This window comes from Rhineura floridana, chromosome 3, assembly GCF_030035675.1.
Source record: "Rhineura floridana isolate rRhiFlo1 chromosome 3, rRhiFlo1.hap2, whole genome shotgun sequence".
Lineage (NCBI taxonomy): Eukaryota > Metazoa > Chordata > Lepidosauria > Squamata > Rhineuridae > Rhineura > Rhineura floridana.
This window is the reverse complement of record NC_084482.1, coordinates 3,485,453-3,507,754: the sequence shown is the minus strand read 5'-3', so window position 1 is coordinate 3,507,754 and position 22,302 is coordinate 3,485,453. Positions and strand designations below refer to the sequence as shown.

Sequence of the window (22,302 nt, the reverse complement as noted above, 5' to 3'; positions counted from 1 at the left end):
GTCCCGCCCCTCAACCCGTGAGCGGGATTCGACCTGACATCTAAGTAAAGTTAAATTGTCGAATTGGTTGAAACTAATGCAATCTACACTGATGACATGATGACGTATTCGCTGTTTCTCCAATAGAAGAGTCATGGTTGAGCAATCTTACATCTCTGATTGGCTTAAAGATCACTTCTCATCCCACCCTCTGTCATTTTCCAATAGGTATAAACCATGCGAGAACCTCCTCCCTAGTTACAATTCGGGAAGTTCCCTGACATTCAAATTGTAGATCCCGCCTTTCTTAGCTTGTAATAGGCCAGGCATTCAGGCCGCCTGTTTCCTTTTATATCCACTGGCTCATTTCCTTGCCAGTCATCTGTAGCCCATGAACGATTGGCCTCCAAGAGAGGCGGGACAAAGGGCGGCAGTCCCGCCTCCTCGCCTTCCCGGCGTGCAGTGCGGGCTTGTGTGCGGTGAGGGAAGAGCGAGAGCCTTCGGCCTGGTTCCCGCGTTGAGCCCTCATTCCCGCCTCCTTCTCTGCCGCCATGTCGGACTATAGCACCGGCGGTCCTCCGCCGCCTTCAGCTGGGCCGCCGGGCGCGGGGGGAGGAGCTGGGGCGTCCAATCAGGGAGGTGGAGGAGGCGCTGGTGGGGCTGGCCAGACCGGTGGAGCGGCGGGTCCCGGACCTGGCGGGATCCGTAAGGACGCCTTCGCCGACGCGGTTCAGCGCGCCCGGCAGGTGAGGAAGCTGAAGCCGACGGGGGGAGGGTAACTCGACTGTGAGATAGCGGGAAGAGAGTATATGGCAGGGGGGAGGAAACAGCAGGCCTGCATCAGGCCTGGTGAAGCGGGAGAGCAACTCTACACACGTAACAGACTGAGAGCAGACACTGTAGACTCATGAGGGAATAGAATTCTCGACTGTACCACTTTCGATCTAAAAGGGGGGAAAGCTAGGTATACGTTTGTCTATGTGCTCTGCTTTTGCAGGAAGAGTTAAAAAAACAAGAACAACGCAGGGCACGTGGAAATAATTTCGGTTACTTTGATTTAGATGCACTGAGATAATAGAACACATTACTGTCTCACTTTAAAGTGAAGGAAAGGGAGGTTTTTACATTTTGAAAGGTCTGCAAGTAGAAAGCTGGAAGGAAGGAAATAGGTTTACCCTAATGATGTCCCTAATATACTATTTTAGTACAAGTGGTGTGTACATGTTGTGTTTTTAGCATAATGCATGTGGGAGACTGTCTGGGTTAAGATTTCAGATTAGGTTTTTTGAGACTATAGATTTACAGTGTAGTCCAATACATATCTACTGAGAAGTGGGTTCAGTGGGACTTATTACTCCTGGGTAAGTGTGTATTGGATTGCAGCTTTACTGACTGGTGATGGAGTCGTATTTTTGAATGCTCCTCAGTTTTTTTAAATCCACATCAGCCATACATCATCCTGCACGGAAAAAGGCTAGCACACCAAGGAGAAATTCTTATTGCTGCTTTCCCTGTTGTAGTTTATTATGTGCAGGATCTTTTTTTAAAAAAAAATAGCATGGCAGAGCATTTAAAATACATGGCATCTCTATTCTGAAATGGTACAGTCAAGAACTATCGCCTTAATCTGGCAGGTCCGTTCTGTGGAATATACAGAGAGGCTTAGTCTACATATGCATCTGATTGAGGTAGAATGGGTTTTACCAACTACCAGACTGGATAAAAGGCATAATCCCATTTTTTTAAAAAACACTTTGCTGTTAACAGAAAAGTTTCCGCAGCCGAACACATGAGGGAGAAAGGTTCTAGCTTAGTCTACTCCCTTCTGTGCTGGTACTTTGTTTGCAGGGATTTTTTTTTTTTTGTACAGGGAAGTGTAGAAATGTGCTCTCCTGCATGCATTCAAAAGTAGTATGGTCTGTTCTGCCAGCTCTGGATTACACTGCTGCATCCTGCACATGCATAGGTCAGGTTGCAAGGGCAGGGGATGGAAGCAGGGGCTGATAGAGGGCATCTTTCAGCACAAAACTGGAGATAAGACACTAAGAACATAAGAAGAGCCTGCTGGATAAGGTCAGTGGCCCATCTAGTCCAACATGCTGTTCTCACAGTGGCCAACCAGATGCCTATGGGAAGCCTGCAAGCAGGACTTGAGCTCAATAGCACTCTCCCCTCCTGCAGTTTCTAGCAACTAGTAGTCAGATTCATGCTGTCTCTGACCATGGAGGCAGAGTATAGCCATCATGGCTAGTAACCATTTACTCTCCATGTTTTTGTCTAAATCTCTTTTAAAGCCATCCACGTTGGTGGCCATCACTGCGTCTTATGGAGTGAATTCCATAGTTTATGCACTGTGTGAATAAGTACTTTTTTTGTCTGTCCTGAATCTTCCACTGTTCAGCTTCATTGGATGTCCATAAGTTCTAGTGTTATAAGAGAGGGAGAAAAGCTTTTATCTATCTGCTTTCTCTGTGCCATATATAACGTTGAACACCGCTATTTTATACATTTCTATCTGTCACCTCTTACTTGCCTTTTCTCTAAAGAGCTCCAAACGCTGCAATATTTAGGGGATGCTGCAATAGGGGAATCGCTCCATCTCCTTGATCATTTTGGTTGCCCTTTTCTGAACCCTTTCCAATTCTACAATACCAGTTTTGAGGTGAGGCGACCAGAACTGCACACAGTGTTCCAAATGCAGTCATACCATAAATTTGTATAATGACATTATGATATAGGCAGTTTTATTTTCAATTCCTTTCCTAATGATCCCTAGCATGGAGTTTGCATATTTCACAGCTACCGCACACTGGGTCTACACCTTCATTTACCTATCCATGACAACCCCAAGGTCTCGTTTCTGTCCCTGCCAGTTCAGACCTCATAAGCATATATATGAATTTGAATTTTTTTACCCCAACATTCATCATTTTACATTTGTTTACATTGAATTGCATTTGCCATTTTGCCACCCATTCGCTCAGTTAAAAGAGGTTCTTTTGGAGCTCTTTGCAATCCCTTTGTGTTTTAACAACACAATTTAGTATCATCAGCGATCTTAGCCACTTCATTGCTTACCGCTCACTCTAGATCATTTATGAACAAGTTAAAAAGTTAAAATAGGTAATTTCAGAGCCCCTAGACCTAATCCTAACAACATATGGTTTGTGATGAGCATAATGTTCACATGCTTGGTTTCCCTTTATATATAAAGGAAAAAGATAAGAAACTTCTACTGTTGATTGTTGTAAACCGTACTTTTACCTGAATGTATGGTACGGTTTGCACAATCCATAGTGTGCTCTCAAACTATGGTTTGGAGAAATGGTTTGAGAAAGCAGCCATTGTTTGCTGCATTTGGATGAAAAAAGTAGCTGAAGCTTCCTGCTGTTCTTGTAATTGCAAAACTTTTGATTGAATAGAGCCGTAAGTTATTGGAAAAGTAGTTTTGAAACTTGTCTGCCCCTAGAAACGCTAGGGAAAGGGCTATGCCTACCCTTCTTAATCTTATTTTCTGCATACAGGGAGTTGGGTGTGCCTTTTTTACCTGCAGGAAGTATGTGTGTGCGTGTTTACGTGGGAGCTATGAAAAATGTGATTGTCACTTTCACTCTGTAATTGTACAATCCACCCTGTCATCTCAGGACTTTTCCATGTTATTCTCACCTGATTCTGTGGCACGTGCAGATTAAGCCTCAGCTGTCTCAGAGAAGGAAGAGGAAAACTTAATGTTCTGTGGAAGGCAGGGGAGCAAGGTTAAATAAGGAGGAAGCATGCTGATAAGATTTTATGAACAGTTATGGCTTAATTTAGAGCCAGGGTCCACTCTTGATTCAGTTATGTGCAGAGTGCCCCTACCTATCACTGAGGAGCAAGAACTAGTCTCTGGGTTTAGATTTAGAATCAAGGTTTCCAGCTCAGAGTGGGGTGTTTCTGGATAGTTGCTTTTAGTGTATCTTGCTTTATGAATTAAGTTCTATAATGTAAAGGGAAGGGGGAAGGTATGCTCTGTTGGGCAGTGGTAGTTTAAAATGGAATGATTTATTTATTCTTATCCCTTTACCATCCTCAAAGGAGCTCAGGGTGTATGGAATATCTTGTTATTACAGTCCTGTGGGGGAAGGTTCATTACAGCCCAGTCACTCTTGCTGGCTGTCTAGAGAGCTTGATGGTTGGACAGGGTTAGAACCTAATCACTTTACCTATAATAATAATAATAATAATAAAATTTTATTTCTGAGTCGCCTATCTGACCGAGTTAACGGCCACTCTAGGCGACGTACAATGATACAATCATACAATATAATAAATCAATAAAACCACAATCCGTCTTGAATCAGCATTAAAAACTAACCCATCCCAGAAATCCCATAGGCCTGCCTGAACAGCCAGGTCTTCAAGGCCCGGCGGAAAACTGTCAGGGAGGGGGCATGGCGAAGATCAAAAGGAAGGGAATTCCAGAGGGTGGGGGCCTCGCTGTTTTGACTGGTGGGACTGAGAGAAGGTCTTGTGTGGCTGATCTCGTCAGGCGGCATAATTGGTGGTGCTGGAGGCGCTCCTTCAGATAAACTGGGCTGAAACCATATAGGGCTTTAAAGGTCAGCACCAACACCTTGAATTGGGCCCGGTAAACAACTGGTAGCCAGTGTAGGTCTACTAGCACCGGAGTGATATGATCACGGCTAATGCTTGGGTTTCCTTTTCCATGAGCTTTTTTTCCCCATCTTGGCTAATCATGTACTTTTGGGTATTCACCTGCAAAGGAAAGCTGAGGTTGCTGCACACCCATAATGTTTGGTGTATTCTTCTGAAGTGACTTGCAGGCAGGGACTGGAGGAGGGAATTCCTTTTAGAATCCTCTACTGGAGGGAAATTTGGGGGGGGGATTTGTGGGAAGGGCTGTGTAAATAGTAAATTTGGGCTTCTGTTGCTTGGATCCTGAAATTTTCTTTGATGTGAGGTAATGTCATTCAAGACTGTCACAGGCACGTCACAAATAATTAGATTTCTTACTAATTTATTCAGTTATAAAAGTTGTATGAAAAGCCAGCTATCAGAAAGGGAGTGGCAAAACTTCTTTTAGGTGTTCTTTCAAAGAGAAGTGTGGCTGTCGTCATTGCCCAGTGAGCCGTTACACCTTTCAGCTTTATTTTTTTACGTATCAAAGCACTGAAGGTATTGATGCTGGAGAAGTCCAGAGCTAAGATGAATTATTATAATTGCAGAATTTCCTCAAGTTGAAAACTGATTAGGTCCTGGTATGATTTTCATGCCATGGACTATTGGTCACCACTTACAACACAGTACAGAGCAGAAAAAGCCTAAAATAATTTTGGTCATCAAAGGCTGGTCATGATGGGGAGAAAATCTAAAAGATTAATTGTTGAGTATTTCTTCTAACATCATACTTTTCATGGTTAGGAAATTCTCAGTCATCCTAAAGGCAACATGAATTAAAGGTTTTGCAATTTCATTGTAGCTAGACCTTGTCATTAAGAAGAGGTGTCATTTTTTTATTTTGAGGGAGTAATACAGGGATAGACAATAGGAGAAATGCCTTACAGTTTACTGTACTGTACTTTACTGAAGTGAGAATCATTGACACACCCCATGTGCCAGTCTACTGCCTCCAATACATGAATAAAAACTTGCCTACCACTTCCTGATGTAGCATTGCAATGGTTCTTCAATTATCTGATGTTCATTTTAGATGCCCCTTGATATCACTTCATGGCAAATCAATTGTTGCATAGTAGTATCTGGCTTGATGAAATTCAGATTCTTAGAACCATTTTTTTTAACATTCACCATCTTGACTGAAGTTCAGTGATAGCACTGTTTCAAACCATAAAACTCTGGCCTAGTTCACACTTCACGCTAAGCCTAACCAAGCCATGGCTTAGCATGGGCTTCCCGAGAGCAGCCGACAGCCACTGTACTTCTCTCTGGTTGTTTTGCTGTTGCACTGAGATAAGCCATGGTTTGACTTAGCATGTTGTCTGAGACCAGACTTGTGGTTTAGCTCACCCCAGACTAACCACAAATGGCATCCAAGTTTTGTCCTATGGCTTACGGCTCATGGTTTGTCTGGGAAAGCTAAACCACAAGCCCAGATTTGTATGACATGCTAAGGCATGCCCTAAGCTCATTGTGGTGCAGCAGCAAAACAGGTGGGCAGGAGCAAAGCAGCCACAATCTTCTCTCCCTGTGCCCATACATTTGCACCAAGCCAGGCTACTGTGTACGGAGCATGCAGACACGGTGAAGAAAAGCTGGCCAGGGAAAAACAGAAAGCCACCAAACCCCTGGTTGTTTGTGTACCAATAGAATACCTTCTCACTCTAATTTCTTGCACAACCACCTCTTTTCTAGAATCCATCTTCCCCCTTCCGCTTTTTCTATCTTCTTGTAAGATTTGGTGGGCGATTCTTATTTGTTCCTGCTAATCGACAGAATCACTGCAACCTTTTCCTTATTTTATCAGTTTTGTCTGTTGAAGTTTAAGTAGCTTGCTGACTTCCTTGTTTCAGATTCTTTGTCCTCTGGATACCCTTTGTTCAGTCAACTCATTTCCGCTACCTGTCTGAAGAATTTGACACAGTTTTTTTATTCTGATCTCTGTACTTGTATTTGGCTTGCTGAGGTTCAGAGTGGATAAAAATTGATGGTTCATTTTTTATTGTAAATTCTAAGTTTCTTTTTGATAACAACTAGGTTAATATTAAATCTGCATATATAAGCATTTTCTAAACTGAATCAGTGCCTCTACCAGATACATTGTGCTGGTTGTAATATGGGGATATTTTAACTATATTCCCTCTATATGAAAAGGGAAAGCATGAAAAATATATAAAGTGCAACGAAGAGATGCAAAGTCTGGTTGTAAGGAGGAGAATCTAGTTAGTGTCCAGATTTGCACCATTGGTTTGGAAATATTTTTTAAAGTATCAGTGGGAAACTTTGATTTAACTTGACCGTTTTTCTAATTGATTTAATTCACCTTGATTTAGAATCAGTCTTCCCTGCTGAGGTTACAGTGGGACTGTTCAGACACAGTGCCAAGGCATGACTTGGTGCCACATGATTAAGCCCTGTGGTTGCACACTCTGATCCCACCTCTGTTTTATGGGGAAACAATGTATCTGGCTTGGATGTGAACAGCAAACTAAGGTTTCCTCCTCAATAGTAAGGGACGAGAGATTGGAGAGAGGTAAGGATGGAGCACCCAACCACAGAGCATGTTCATGTAGTGACAAACCATGGTTTGGTGTTGCATCTGAACCAACCAAGTGTCCTGAGCCTTCCATATGAGGTCAGTGTTAGGTTCTTCTGTCGGCATCTGCTATACCTGTTCTTCGGTAATGGAATCTACAAAAATCAATATTTTATGCTGCACTTGCTGTTAAAGTTGGTGTGTCTTGCTGTAACTACAAAAAAAGTTTAGTGTGGGTGTTTCCTTATTATCATCCCATCACGGCACTGCTGAAGTTTTGCTGCAGTTGGAGATTCATCCTGTGCTCGGCATGTTAGTCGAACACTATTTGCTGCTGAAAACTTCTAGGGCACTGTGGTTCTGTTGATTCTGGGTCCAGTCACATCTTTCACATTACTTCATGAAGATCTCTGTTAATGGTGTTCTTTCTCTCTTTTCCACTATCTGTTGGCATTCTTCTGGGTTCTGTTCTCGGTCCCCTTGTAAATGTATATATTCACAGATGATAGTTTCTTCTTTGATCTCCAGTGCCATTTATTTGTTGATGTTCACCTATGCTATTTATTGCCTAATTTCATTTCTTTCTTAACTAACATTTCTAAATCTTTCTTCTTTGATTGCTTTCTAAAAATGGATAGTTTTCTAAAAACTGAGTCTTTGTTTCTCCCTCATCCACTTGATAAAGTTTACTATTTCTCCCAGCCCTCAAACTTCTTGCCTTGAGCATTATCTTTAATTTCTCCTTTCCATATATTGGCCTGGTTTAGACAATAGTTTTACACTTCATAAAGCATGTTTTATGAATAAGGAAGAAGCATCCAGACCTAGCACTCCTCCTGTAATCCTTGCTCATTTTTCTGGTTTGTTAACCAACACTGTGCCAGAATACTCCAGCGAGTATCCATCCACTTAGTACTAAATCTTGTACTTTCATCTTCGCAGAGTTAATGGAGCTGACCCTTTTTGAAACAGCTAAAGCTCTCATTCATACTTGCTGTTTCTTGTATTTTTATTGCAACACTTTTTCTTGGTCATGCTGCCTCTTCTTTCAAACTTTTATTTATGAAAATGATGACTTCTATACTTCATTTTCACAAATTGGTATCTGCAGTTTTTCTACAGTCAAAACTTAGATTCTCCCTGTAAATCGAGCACTTTAAGCATTCTTTATTTTTCAAATCAGTGATGTCCCCTCCCACTGAATATATGCTTTAAACTCATTAAACTGAGCCTGAAACAGTTTCTTGGCCATCATTGCAGTTTTTAAACCCCAGGTCTCCATTCAAATTATAAGTGTATCCACCAGTCTCCTAATTTAATATTTCTAGTTTTATCACATACATTGATAGTAAACCTTTATTTTCACTGAACAGTTATTCCTCATATAGTTCTTGGTCTAGCCATTCTTCCACCAACAAGTCGTTGCATTGAGTTCCAAATCTGAAGATGTTCATCAGTTGGGGGGGGGGGCTCGCATTTACTTTCAAACCGGCTTGTGTATATCTATATTTATTTTTATTTTGAAGACTTATATTGCATAGTAAAATCTGATTCTTTTAAAATCTTTACAAAAAAAGTAACCTACCCATTCCACTTTTTCAAATGTTTTCTTCACACTGAAGAAATTAAAAAATGACTTGTAATAATTTTGTTTTTCAGAATTTGATTACCTCTTGTTTTCTTTCACATATCCACCTATACTTGCCTTTAAAGCCATTAATTCAGCAAAATTAAATCAAATACTGCTGTGGACCCCTGTACATAAACTATTAGTAAACAAAACCCTAATAAATCTGTATCAGCCCCAGTCACTTTGGAAATTGTACGTCTGAGGAAAAACTCTGAAATTAAGCTCAAAGTAAGATTTCACACTTTCTGTCTTATGTCTAATCTTTTTTAACTGGGGACCTAATCTGTTGGTTGTTCGTTTCTGCTGGCATTCTTGCTCCATTATTTCTATGCTCAAAATATTTTACCATTGCTAATGCTTGTTATAGACTCTACAGTCCAGAGCTGTGCAGGCTGGGACTGATGGGAGTTGTAGTCCAAAACATCTGGAAGGCACCAGGTTGGCCAACCCTGCTTACAAGTTTATGCTATTAACATTGCCTCTACTACATTTAGTTTTGAATTGCAAATTTGCCCTTCCATTTGTAGACAGGACTGAAATCCAATGGAACGTAATTTTTCCTGGGTTGTATCCAATGTAGCACTAAGTGAATGTACCAGTGCAAGGATTTCTGCTTGCGCAATAGAACATTTTCCCCTGCATGTCCTGAAACTCTGTTCTAGGAGTTCCTCCAACCCTCTGGAGCAGACATGGAGGAAAGGGGTGTGTGAAATCCTGTTGTGTTGTGTGAGTGGAAATCCTTGTGGATGTTCAGTGGGCCTTGTACCCAAGAGTGTGTGTAAAAGTGCAGCTTTAGCTGCTTTTAATAAAATGGCCCTCTAATACAAAGGCCTACTACTTCCCATAGTCATAGTTTAATTTGTATGCTGTTTTTTCTCACACCAAATGTCAACTATTTCAAGAATGTTTCATTTAAGTGGCATGTCAAACATTAAACATTAAGCCAGAAGCGCAAAGCACCTGCAGAAAGAGCATATAGATATAAAAAGTAAATCCAAATTAGGCAAGTCCCAAAAAAATATAAATAGCAGCAGCAATATAAAATACATACACATTAAAATTCAAGTATGCAAGACTACAGTTGCAGTGACTTCAGCCAACAGAAGAGCAGCATAAGATGCCCTCAAAGCTTCTTCATTTTCACCTTCTAAATCAGGTGGGGGAAACATTGGGCCCTTCAGATGGTGCTGAACTACAGCTGCCATCATCCCTGGTCATTGGCCACTCTTGCTTGGGCAGATGGGAGTTGTAGTTCAGCAACATCTGGAAGGCCCCACACCTGTTATAAATAATCCATTGGTGACTACTTAATCCAGCCTATCCCAACCTTTGGGTCCCCAGATCTTGCTGGACTACAATTCCCATCATCCCTGACCATTGGCCATGCTGGCTGGGGCTGATGGGAGTTGTAGTCCAACAACATCTGGGGACCCAAAGGTTGGGAAAGGCTGACTTAATCCCTGGGCTTCTATTTTAAATTAAAGCACAATTGCGAATCATCTTGACAGTTTTAGGTTGTATCCACCCAATTCATCCTGTTAGTACAAGGACTTCTGCTTGTGCAGTGGGACCTCCTCTCCCACTGTACCCCCTCCAAGTCTATTCTGAGGGTTCCCCCAATCCTCTAGAGTAGATGGGGGAGTAGAGGAGAGGAAGTCCTATTTAGAGATGTGAAGGCCCAGAAAAAAATTGAGAAAAAAACTGGGTTTTTCTGTTCTCTCCCCCGCCAAACCTTTTTGGTTTTTTTCCCCCAGAAAAATTGGGAAATTTGTTTGTTTTTTCCCCAGGCCATTGTTCCTCTGGTACTCATCCTCCATAAACCCAATCTATGTTGCCACTCTCTCCTGTTAGAACTCTTTGCCTCCTGGCATTCACCTACCTCCTTCCCTTGGTATATTTAAATATCTCACAACCCACTTCATTATTCTTGTCTGTTGCTTACATCACACAAGCCTCAGTGCAAATTCTGTGCCTTTTTATTACATGTATAGCACCAAAGTTTATGTATATAGCGCCTAGTGATTTCTATTATTGAGATCAGACTAGGATATTTGGCCACTGTAGCAGTCCTTATTGTGTGAAGAAGGAACTTAATAGCCATGCTTCCCCATCTATCCCTTCCCAAAAATGTTGCATGCTGTGAGCTTGAGTGCTTTGTGTCTTCTCTCACTGCAACACCATCACTAAGTTTCTGATCCTGTAGGTCTGAGTGTAACAGCTCATGGGGTTATACTGTAACTTTCAGGAGAGGCTGGTTTAGAGAGCTGCAGAAATTCATACTTTTCTCAGTATAGAACAGGTGTGGCCAACCTTTGGGCTTCTATTCCTTTAATAGTTGTGTAAAAGAGTTAATTTCAGCAGCTGTCACAATGCTGCAAGTATACAAAACCTGCCCTGGCAAAATTCCTTTTTCCTTGTTTGTTAAAGGTGTAGGGATGCTAAAGAGGAAAGAGAGCCTTTCCTGGTTAATGCATCTTTAGACTTTACTGCAAGCAAGTGTTCTGTAAAGGTCTAGTTCTAGATGGAATTGGGGTTCATTGGGGACAAGCTATTGGTTCCTGCATTGAAGTAATGCTGGCATGTCTTGTGGTGCATGAGGAGAACAGTATTTGATGGATAAAATGTGAAATTGTGCTTTTCATTGGAAGTTATGTATATGCCAAGTTGAAAGTCTGAAAGCTGCTTCTGTTTCATTGGTGTAAAACATAGCAAAAAACGTGGTGGGGAAACGTACTAAGTATAGTTGCTATAAAGAAGCTGCTTTTAGGCTGTCAGTGTGGAAATTATATGTGAAGGAAAATGTAAATGTGAAAGTACCTAGAATTTAAATGCTGTTAACAGAATTTGCTTCATAGAGTTAATATATAAGAGGATGTTATATTACATTCAATTTCATCATTGTTACAAAAAGTCCAAGACTTTTATGTGCCTTCAAGTTGATTATGACTTATGGTGACCTTATGAATCAGCAACCTCCAAAAGCATCTGTCATGAACACCCTGTTCAGATCTTGTAAGTTCAGGTCTGTGGCTTCCTTTATGGAATCAATCCATCTCTTGTTTGGCCTTCCTCTTTTTCTACTCCCTTCTGTTTTTCCCAGCATTATTGTCTTTTCTAGTGGATCCTGTCTTTCTCATTATGTGTCCAAAGTATGATAACCTCAGTTTCATCATGTTAGCTTCTAGTGACAGTTCTGGTTTAATTTGTTCTAACACCCAATTATTGGTCTTTCTCGCAGTCCATGGTATGCACAAAGCTCTCCTCCAACACCACATTTCAAAGGAGTTGATTTTTCTCTTATCCGCTTTTTTCACTGTCCAACTTTCACATCCATACATAGAGTTTGGGAATACCATGGTCTGAATGACCTTGACTTTAGTGTCCAGTGATACATCTTTGCATTTGAGGACCTTTTCTAGCTCTCTCATAGCTGCCTTCCCCAGTCCTAGCCTTCTTCTGATTTCTTGACTATTGACTCCATTTTGGTTAATGACTGTGCCGAAGTATTGATAATCCTTGACAAGTTCAATGTCCTCATTGTCAAATGTAAAGTTACATAAATCTTCTGTTGTCATTACTTTAGTCTTTTTGACGTTCAGCTGTAGTCCTGCTTTTGTGCTTTCCTCTTCAACTTTCATCAGCATTTGTTTCAAATCATTGCTGGTTTTTGCTAGTAGTATGGTATCGTCTGCATATCTTAAATTATTGATATTTCTCCCTCCAATTTTCACACCTCCTTCGTCTTGGTCCAATCCTGCTTTTCATATATGTTCTGCGTATAGATTAAACAAATAGGGTGATAAAGTACATCCCTGTCTTACACCTTTTCCAATTGGGAACTAATTGGTTTCTCCATGTTCTGTCCTTACAGTAGCCTCTTGTCCAGAGTATAGGTTGTGCATCAGGACAATCAGATGCTGTGGCACCCCCATTTCTTTTAAAGCATTCCATAGTTTTTCATGATCTGCACAGTCAAAGGCTTTGCTATTATCTATAAAGCACAGGGTGATTTTCTTCTGAAATTCCTTGGTCCTTTCCATTATCCAACGTATGTTTGTGATGTGATTATTTTTATATAGATATAATATGGCTATATTCATCACATAAAATATCATAAAATGTCTCACAAAATCAACATGCACAAAAATAACAGCAAGCACAACAAAATAGGACAGCAGCAGCAAAGTCACACCAAGCAGTAGTGGTACTGCAATTCTGAAGAGAATGGTCAGGTTACTCAAAACCCAGCTGCACGTCATCTTCTGGCTGGGCACCTAACAGAATCGTGTGTCTGAGCCAGATGCATCTTCTTGAGGAGGGCATTTTGTATAGTTGATGCCAACACTGAAAAGGCTCTATTCTTTGCGGAAGCCTGCTGAGCTTCCTTTGGTGATAGCACCCAAAGTCAGATGTTGAACGGACCCATGGGGGCACATACAAAAAAGTGCTTGTACCATCTGAGTTACTCAGTTCACAAAAAAATTAATGCTTAAAGGTTAATCAGTTTAGATCACACAATATCAGAGTAACGCTCTCCAATTTGCCTACTATCAGTCAGTCAACTGGTACAAAATACATGTACCAGTTTAAATTTTTGAGCACTTACAGTAGCCTAATGGGAGATAAGTAGAGAGCCAGTGTGGTGTAGTGGTTAAAGTGTTGGACTGCGACTGGGAGACCAGGGTTCGAATCTCCACACAGCCATGAAGCTCACTAGGTGACCTTGGGCCAGTCACTGCCTCTCAGCCTCAGAAGAAGGCAATGGTAAACCCCCTCTGAATACTGCTTACCATGAAAACCCTATTCACAGGGTCTCCATAAGTCAGAATTGACTTGAAGGCAGTCCATTTCCATTTTTTCAATGGGAGATAACTAGAGCATGAACTACCATGGTGAGATTTTGTGGCTTTGCTATTCTTTATATAAACCACTTTGGGCTTAGGAAAAACACTATCTTAAATGTCATGTGTTGCACTGTATACTGTATGGCTTGATGTTCCTGCGGCTTGAATTTGCTCTTGTTTCTTTTGATAAGGCTTAGGGAAGACTGTTCTTTGTAGCTAACTATAGTGTTGATTCTACTTTCAGATAGCAGCTAAAATTGGAGGGGACTCAGCCACAACAGTGAACAACACTACACCTGACTTCGGATTTGGTGGTCAGAAGAGACAACTGGAAGATGGAGGTACTGTGAGACTGGCCCCATTGGGGCAGGGAAAATGGTGTTGGTGATACTGTTCATGTAGAAGTTAGCTCTGGATCCTTAAGAGTGTGAAGTACACACACAGAAACATGCATGCACCTTGCCAAACGTTATGTAGTGGTGTTAGTATACCTAATAGTCCCAGTCCCTTGAGCATGGCTGCAAAGGTTCCATTTTTTATGAGGTTTGCTGAGCAGTTCCAGATAAATCCCATTGGAATGAGTGGTGGCTACATAAAACTGGTACTTGCACCAATTGCCTATAAATATATTAATGTTAATGCATCATAGGTATATCTATCGTAGCCATTTCCAGTTTCCAGAATGGCCTTATTTGTAACTGCAATCTTGGAGGCTGGGTTTTAGTGCTGGAGGAAAGAGGAGGGGAGACTGCCTTTTAATTTTTGAAAGGGATTTGAAAGCATTTCTTTTTATTTTGACAGACCAGCCAGAGAGCAAGAAACTGGCTCCTCAGCCAGAACGTAAGTACAGTCTATTTTTTAAAGGGCTGGGAAATGGTATTAACTACATGCAAAGTCTCTTCATATTGATACTGAAAAGTGGGAGAACATGTCAACTAATTATTTTGTGGGGAGAACTCTATGGGATTTAGGAAGGTGAGCATTGTATTTTAATTTACCAGGACCCATTTATGAAAACAGAGTTATGGGGTAGCCAGGGACTGATAGTTCATCTTGTAGAATGTGAATTCATAACCAATCCCTTGTTTTGCTTTCCAGCCATGCCACCTCCCCCTCAGCTTGGACCCATCCATCCTCCACCCAGGTAAATTATCTGTGTGCCTCTTATCCCCTATCACATGTGCTTGAGCTGGAATGGTAAAAACCTGCTAACAGCATTCAACTTGTGAGTTCAGTTCAGTTTACCTGCAAGGGGGTACCATTTTAGTACCCCCAAAGTGAAAAGGCTGCTTTTGTTAGGCGAGGTCAGCATCCAGATTTGTGAGATGTGTACCATTGAAAGACCAGTCACTGCAAGCACTTGGATGCCTTGTTAGGTAGAGAAAGGTTGTGCTGGTTGGCCATTTCTTAGATACTTCAAGTTCTTGAGGAGCTTCTGATTCATAGATACAGTTTCTGAAGCCTGTGTCTGAGGCTTGTGTACAACTGCTACTGTAGTTGGCCTCTGGGCTACTTGGTTTGCAATGGGTCTTGCCAGGCTGCACTGGTGCATTTTGCACTGGTATATGGTGATTTCCTCAGAGCGGTGCTTAATTGCTCAGCCACCTTCCTGTCTGCCCTCCCAGGAGGAGGAGAAGGCAAGCTCTCTGTTTTGTTTTTTGATGGATGCTGGTGAACACCAGGTCCATTTCTGTAACCCTCCCACTCCTTACTTTAAGCTGCTGACCGTTTCCCTTGCAGGTCTACAGTGACTGAAGAGTACAGAGTACCTGATGGCATGGTTGGACTCAGTGAGTATTAGACAGAGAGGGCAGAAACCTATGGTCGTAGTTGAAAGACTGTCACTCTACCTTTACTAACCAGTGCCTTCTTGACTTCTCGATGCCTGTTGGCTGAGTTTCCCATAGAGAAGGCTCAGGCAGGCTGGTTTGTTTTGTGACCCTTTTGTGTGTGTTTTCTGAGAGATGGCAAGCACTTGAGTTGGCCTTGTGTGCTTCAAGCTGTGTATGGTACATAGCTACAGAGATCGGGATGGGTGTTCTGCTCTGTAAAGTGCTCCAACAACATTTTCATTCATGAAATGGTAGGGGCTGGTTGCTAAGGAGAACTCCAGGCTTGTGTCATGTGAGCACTTCCAATGCACAGCAAGAATTTTAGGATTTGGGCAGCTGCACGGATTCACCCTGGACACTTCAGAGGCTTAGGCTAGGAATGCTGCAGGGGCTCAGAATTCCTTTTTGGATTGCTTTTGGCCTTTGCTTTGGATTCATCAACTTTCTGTGAGTGATCCTGACTAAGTAAGATAGAAGGTCCTGGGTAGGCCTTTGCCAGAAGGAATGGTGGCTGCAAAACACTGCCTGAACAGAGTTTTCACTAAGCAGAGGGGGATTGGTTCCCAGAAGGCATTTTTGTTTACAAGCCCTGGTTTTACATTGCCTTGGCATTCAAGCTCTGAAGGCTAGAAGTTGGTTGAAACTTGAGTGCTTAGTTCTAGTTCTTGTAGCCTACTGTGCCTCTATGGCCTCCGAGACCCTTGAGTTTTTTGTTTCCTGTATGTTTGACTTGCCTACTTAGGATCACTTTTGTCTCCCTTCCTGCTATGTTATACAAACAATGAAACTCGAGGGTACCTTGGATTACTGCTCTACTTAACTGCTATTCCCAGTGTACCTGTGCACACAACCCCTCTGTGTTTGTATTTATTGTGAGAAGGCCCTTCCCATCTGTTGTGGGGAAAGGAAATGTGTGTTGTCTTCAAGCCTACCTGTTAGGATAACATCTCTATTTTTATCTCAAGCTTGAGTTTCTTAATGCCCCTCTACTTTGCAGTCATAGGAAGAGGTGGGGAACAGATCAACAAAATACAGCAGGACTCTGGATGCAAAGTACAGATCTCACCAGGTAGGTGTGAGGTGGGAGAGCAGAGCATGGGGTGGATTTTGTTAGAACTTTCGGCGTACAGCGCTGCAGATGCTGACTGTTCCTTCCCAACCCTATAATTGTTTAAGAGACAAAAAATGTGGCCAGTAGCAGGTATCTTCTCAATCCACTCTGCTGGCTCATTGTTGGGATGGGGGCATGAATATAGTGCTCTCATAAAGCAAAGAGTCCTTCCCAGCTTGAGGCAAGTTAATTTTGCTTGAGTGAAGAACTGACTTAAATAGCTGTATGATGAGATTTCAGCTGCTAAGTTTACAGGTCTCTTCACCATTTCCAATCCTTATGCTGTTTCTTATTGCCTGCAATCACCATATCAGCAGCGTTCACCACGTAGAAATAGAAGCTACCCTTTATAGTGGTGTGCATGTGTTCGAAGGACCTGCTTTTTTGCTATGCCAGTTCCTTCAAAACCCTGAAGATAATATATAATTGCAGGAGGGATCAAACTCTGGGGAGATGTATTTATGTGGAGGAGTATAGTAGCCTATCTCCTGATAGCCTTCCTTTCCTCCTACAGACAGTGGAGGATTGCCAGAGCGGAGTGTGTCTCTGACAGGATCACCAGAATCTGTGCAGTGAGTAGCCTCTTGTCCTTTGTCAAGGTGTTATTTCAAGAAGATAAGGGGAGTATATTGGGGAAGGGGATGATGTGCCAAAAAAATATGAGCTGCCAGGTGGCATAGTTCAGGGCAGTAGCAGAGAAGCAGGCATCACAACCAGGATAACATTTAGGCCTTCTCAGTAGCGGTAACCAGATTGTGGAACTTCCTCCTAAAAGCAGTTAAGTTGGCCTCCTCTCTCAAAATAGGGAGGGCAGTAAAGACTTCTTTTTAATTCCAGTGTCTTTAATCTGTTTTTAACCTCTGTTGTGGCAATGTATTTTTAAACTGACCCAGTTTTATTTTCCTCTCTTGCTGCTGTTTTATGTATTTGTTTTTATCTCATGTTTTTATTGCATTTTTTACTCTAGAAGCTACTTTGGGGTCTCAAAGAATGAAAAAAATGTTATGTTTACTTATTACATTTCCATTCTAGCACACACAAGTCACAGGTGGCCATTGCCTTTTGGTTCTTCTTTTAGGGAAGCATTTGAGCTCTAGAAAATGTCTGGCTAAATTGACAGTGGGGTGGGGTGGGGCTAAAATCTTCTGAGTATTGCAATTATGGCACCTCAGTACTTGGCAGACAAGTAGGAATTTTCCTGTTGGTCTCACAACTAGAGAACATAAAATTAGTATAGATACAGAATACAAGGCCATCAACTCAGTCATTACTGTTCAGACCAAAAAAAAAATGATTGCGTTGACAACTAGAGCTGGTAAAGGTATCTGTTAATGTGTGATGCTGTGGAATTGGTATAGGAGCAACATTGATCTATTGGTGATTTGAGGACAAAAAACTTTGCTGGGAGTTCCATTTTAAATGATGGTTCTGTCATCGCAAGAGAATAGAGGCTGTAAATCATGTCATTCATCATTATTTTATTTATTTATTTATTTATGATTTGATTTATATCCCGCCCTTCCTCCCAGCAGGAGCCCAGGGCGGCATTATGTTGTTTGTCCTTCCACTTCTTTGCAGGAAGGCAAAAATGATGCTTGATGATATTGTGTCTCGAGGACGTGGTGGGCCACCTGGTCAGTTCCATGATAACGCCAATGGCCAGAATGGTACAGTGCAGGAAATCATGATCCCAGCTGGGAAAGCAGGCCTGGTAATCGGCAAGGGAGGAGAGACCATTAAGCAGTTGCAGGTGAGGGCTATGTTGTGCTTACAGCCAGATTCCTTGCATCAAAGCTGGTGTTGTCCTCATTTACTCTTCTCCCCCCCCCCACTTGCTGGCTGGCTTAGCACTTGCAACACTGGTTTCTCTGGCCTCTTGGGGCAAGGCTGGCTTCTTGGACTTACAGCCTCCTGAAATTCAAATTGATTTTGATTTGTGCCCTGTGGGAGAGGCTTGCAGGAGTTCTGGGCAAGTATATAACCTGTTTGTCTCCTCACTTTCCCTTAACACAGGAGCGAGCTGGAGTGAAGATGATTTTAATTCAGGACGGTTCACAAAACACAAATGTAGATAAGCCTCTTCGGATAATTGGTGATCCTTATAAAGTACAGGTAAGCATCCTGCCCATTTGCTTAGATACCTTGGTCTTTCTGGGTGAGTGAGCAACTGCACTCTTGTTCTTTTATGACTGAGATAGTTGCAGTTCCCTGTATCAGCCAGGAGTTACCAGGCCTAGGCAGAGTTTGTACATGAGATACGCATGGCGCCGACATTGCTGTCTTTTCGGCGCCAAGTTAAAATCTTCCTATTTTATCAGGCATTTTAGTTTTTCTTATATATGTTTTAATCTGGTTTTAGATTGTGGATTTCTATATATATCTGTTTTGTATTGTTTATGTGATTTTATTGTATTTATTTATATTTGTTGTACACCGCCCAGAGAGCTATGCTAGTGGGGCGGTATAAAAATTCAATAATAAATAAATAAATAAATAATGTTAAGCTTAACTGTGGCTCAGCACAAGTGTGCATGTTCCCAGAGAGAAGATTGCCGCTGCTGTGCTCCTTCCCCTTTCCTGCTGCTTCTGTGCTACCCAGGGCTGAGCTGTGGGTTTTCTTAGTTATGTCCAAACCTGGGCTCATGGTTTGTTTATTTATTTATTTATGAGATTTGTTAGACGCCCATCTGGCAGAGGTTAATCTGCCACTCTGGGTGACTTACAACCAAACACAAGTACATTTATAGACATAATCAAAATCCTAAAAATTAGAAATTAAAAATTAAAAGCTTAAACATTTAAACCCCCCAAGATCTGCAATCTGCCAGCCTAAATTGAATTTAAACCCCCCGAGAACTGCAATCTGCCAGCCTAATCCCCTTCCCACACCTGGGTAAAGAGCCAGGTCTTCAAGGTCCACCGAAAGCATAGCAGGGAGGGGGCCTGATGGAGGTCAGTTGGCAACAAATTCCATAGTGTAGGAGCCATGATAGAAAAGGCTCTAGACCTTGTCCTCACCAACCTCGTCTCTTACTGGAGGTATAAGAAGTGAGCCATTCGAGGACGATCTTGTAAGCCGGCGCCCCTGGTACGAGTGAAGGCGACTCTTTAAATAGAGTGGGCCGGCCTCATTCCAGACAAACCATGAGTTGTAACCCAGAATTGTTCTTTGCTAACTGCTTGTGGTTTGTATGAGAAACACGTATGTTCAGACCTAATGCCAAGCCAAGCCATGGCTTAGCCCAGGTAACACAGCAGAAGAGAAAAACTGTTCATTGAAATTTCATGTTTCACAATATGTCAGCTAACTTGACTTTATAACTAGCAATAAGTATCAATCAATGATCAAATTATCTTTTTTGTTCTAATAACAAAAAAGCTGGACAATGAAATGTTCTTTAATATTAATACTGTACTTGGCTCTTTGACCAAGTTTTTTTTTTAACTAGTTAGATGCTCAACTGTGCAACATTGTGAAAATTGCACCCTCCTCACAGTTAAAACTCTGGGATTCCTGCTGTGGTGGTTTCCTCCTATGACTATTGCAATCTTCTTTTTGGCCTTTCCTTGTATTTTGGTCCTCTTGCCACTCTCCAAAACTGCTGCCAAAGTCATTCACCTCTGTCATTGACCTACTGTGTGACACCCCCTCTTGGCTTCTCACCAACATAAAATGCTGCTTTTATACTGAAACACTAGTATAAAGTTATATTGAGCTACTTATTCAGTACAATTTGCTCCAACTGAGACCCTTTTTACTAGAGATGCCTGAACCTGGAACTATCTTTTTGCAAAAAGGTGTGCTGCCTTTTAGCTATGAAAACATTCCTTACCACATCCACCAAAACTCTTGCCTTTTTAAAGCTCTTCATGGCTTTGTTCCATCCTGTTTGTCTTTACTCTCCATTATGCCCCCTCCTGCTATCTTTGCTGCTGCTCATACTAGAAGTTCTCATGTAAATTGTCTACCTTGGGAGAAATGCCAATGACCAAATCATTCTAAGATTAATGTTAATGTTTCTTTGCAGCAAGCCTGTGAAATGGTAATGGACATCTTACGAGAACGGGACCAGGGTGGCTTTGGTGACCGAAATGAGTATGGTTCCAGGATTGGCGGAGGAATTGATGTAAGGGCATTGGTTGGGGTTTGTTGGGAAAAGGGAAAGGTGGTTTCTGGTGGGACATTTTCCACAGGCATACCGAAATGCCTGTGTATTAATACCCAGAATTGCCCAGTCCTAACATTTCTTGGTAATTTGAATCATTCTTTTCTGTCCTTGTCGTTCTCTTGTTTGCTCAGGTCCCTGTGCCCAGGCATTCTGTTGGTGTGGTTATTGGACGTAGTGGTGAGATGATTAAGAAAATACAAAATGATGCTGGAGTTCGAATACAGTTCAAGCAAGGTCAGAAGCCCGAATCTCCTTCATTACAATCTGTTTTCATATTGCATGGTGAAACATCAGACCTATTGAATGTTGTGTGGTGTGTCTCCCTGCTTTCACCTATTTGCCTGATCTGCCCACCATCACTGTTGCCTATTCTCCATGTTGTTGTCCCTGTTATAATTACATTCTGCAAAACTCTTTTGAAAATCATGAGAGTGTATCTTTTCCTAGAGAGATCCCAGACTAAGACTTGATGCAATCAAAGATCCATGTATTTTAGTGCATTCAAATGTTGGCACTGTTTGTAGTAGCAGTTTCCTGAAGGGCATTGATGCCCGTTTTGTTTATCTTGATTCTCTTGTGCTTGCTTGTGTGAACTCTGTGTGTTCTCCTTCCACAGAACTGGAGTGGCCTATTGCTGCTGAGGGAAAAAGCCATTAAGGAGACTAAATGCATTTCTGTCTCTCTTTTTGAGAACTAATGCTTTTATACTGTTGCTGCACCAAATGGCTCAAGAACTAGTGGCCTGGTTCTGAAATTAATTGAATGTGGAACCTGATGAAATTCTTTTTGGTTCCCATTTCAGATGATGGGACAGGTCCCGAGAAGATTGCCCATATCATGGGTCCCCCTGACAGATGTGAACATGCTGCCAGGATTATTAATGACCTTCTCCAGAGTCTCCGGGTATGAAATGCTCTATGGGGTTCACCTTGGCTGTCCAGCGCATCTCCATGTTGACATTAGCTGAAGATCCACAGGATATTACGCACATGATTCTGGGGCGTGTTGTGGGGTGATAGCCAAGCTTCTTATCACTATTTTCCCACATTAATTGAGAGTGCCCTAAAACACATCAGACACATCTCTGCAGCTGCATGTTGCAGGGGAAGGCTAGTAGTGGTGGGCAAACAGTGTTTTAGGGAACTTTGTGATTAATTAGGTGATTCAGGAACCCCCAATGAGCTTCTGTAACACCCAAGGGTTCCCTGTACTGTTTGCAAGCCACTGCTATGCAGCATACACAGAATGAGCATTGTGTTCTGGGAACCTTATTATTCTACTAAGAAAGAGCACACATAACCACAGGATGTTTCCAGTTTCTTCTTCCCATAAAAATGAATTGTTTTGCTTTCTTGCAGAGTGGTCCACCAGGTCCTCCAGGCTCAGGAATGCCTCCTGGAGGCAGAGGTAGAGGCCGAGGGCAGGGTAATTGGGGACCTCCTGGAGGAGAGATGACCTTTTCTATCCCCACTCACAAATGTGGACTGGTTATTGGCAGAGGTGAGTGTCTCTTGTCTTCGCCAG

General features: G+C 42.0%; 1 protein-coding gene across 4 annotated transcripts in view; it reads left to right on the top strand.

The window, feature by feature from the left end:
* Window positions 1-398: 398 nt before the first annotated feature.
* KHSRP (KH-type splicing regulatory protein) overlaps window positions 399-22,302 on the top strand; it is a 28,243-nt gene continuing 6,339 nt past the window's right edge. For 2 of the 4 annotated variants that reach the window (XM_061613886.1, XM_061613888.1), the window contains exons 1-13: window positions 399-725; window positions 13,911-14,007; window positions 14,468-14,506; window positions 14,765-14,810; window positions 15,407-15,456; window positions 16,496-16,567; window positions 17,124-17,181; window positions 18,188-18,359; window positions 18,623-18,721; window positions 20,638-20,736; window positions 20,910-21,012; window positions 21,581-21,681; window positions 22,137-22,278. In XM_061613886.1, coding sequence (XP_061469870.1) covers window positions 531-725; window positions 13,911-14,007; window positions 14,468-14,506; window positions 14,765-14,810; window positions 15,407-15,456; window positions 16,496-16,567; window positions 17,124-17,181; window positions 18,188-18,359; window positions 18,623-18,721; window positions 20,638-20,736; window positions 20,910-21,012; window positions 21,581-21,681; window positions 22,137-22,278 — 1,273 coding nt within the window. In that variant the 5' untranslated portion in view covers window positions 399-530. The remainder of the gene's footprint in view (window positions 726-13,910; window positions 14,008-14,467; window positions 14,507-14,764; window positions 14,811-15,406; window positions 15,457-16,495; window positions 16,568-17,123; window positions 17,182-18,187; window positions 18,360-18,622; window positions 18,722-20,637; window positions 20,737-20,909; window positions 21,013-21,580; window positions 21,682-22,136; window positions 22,279-22,302) is intronic. The other 2 variants (XM_061613887.1, XM_061613889.1) reach the window with 1 other exon arrangement.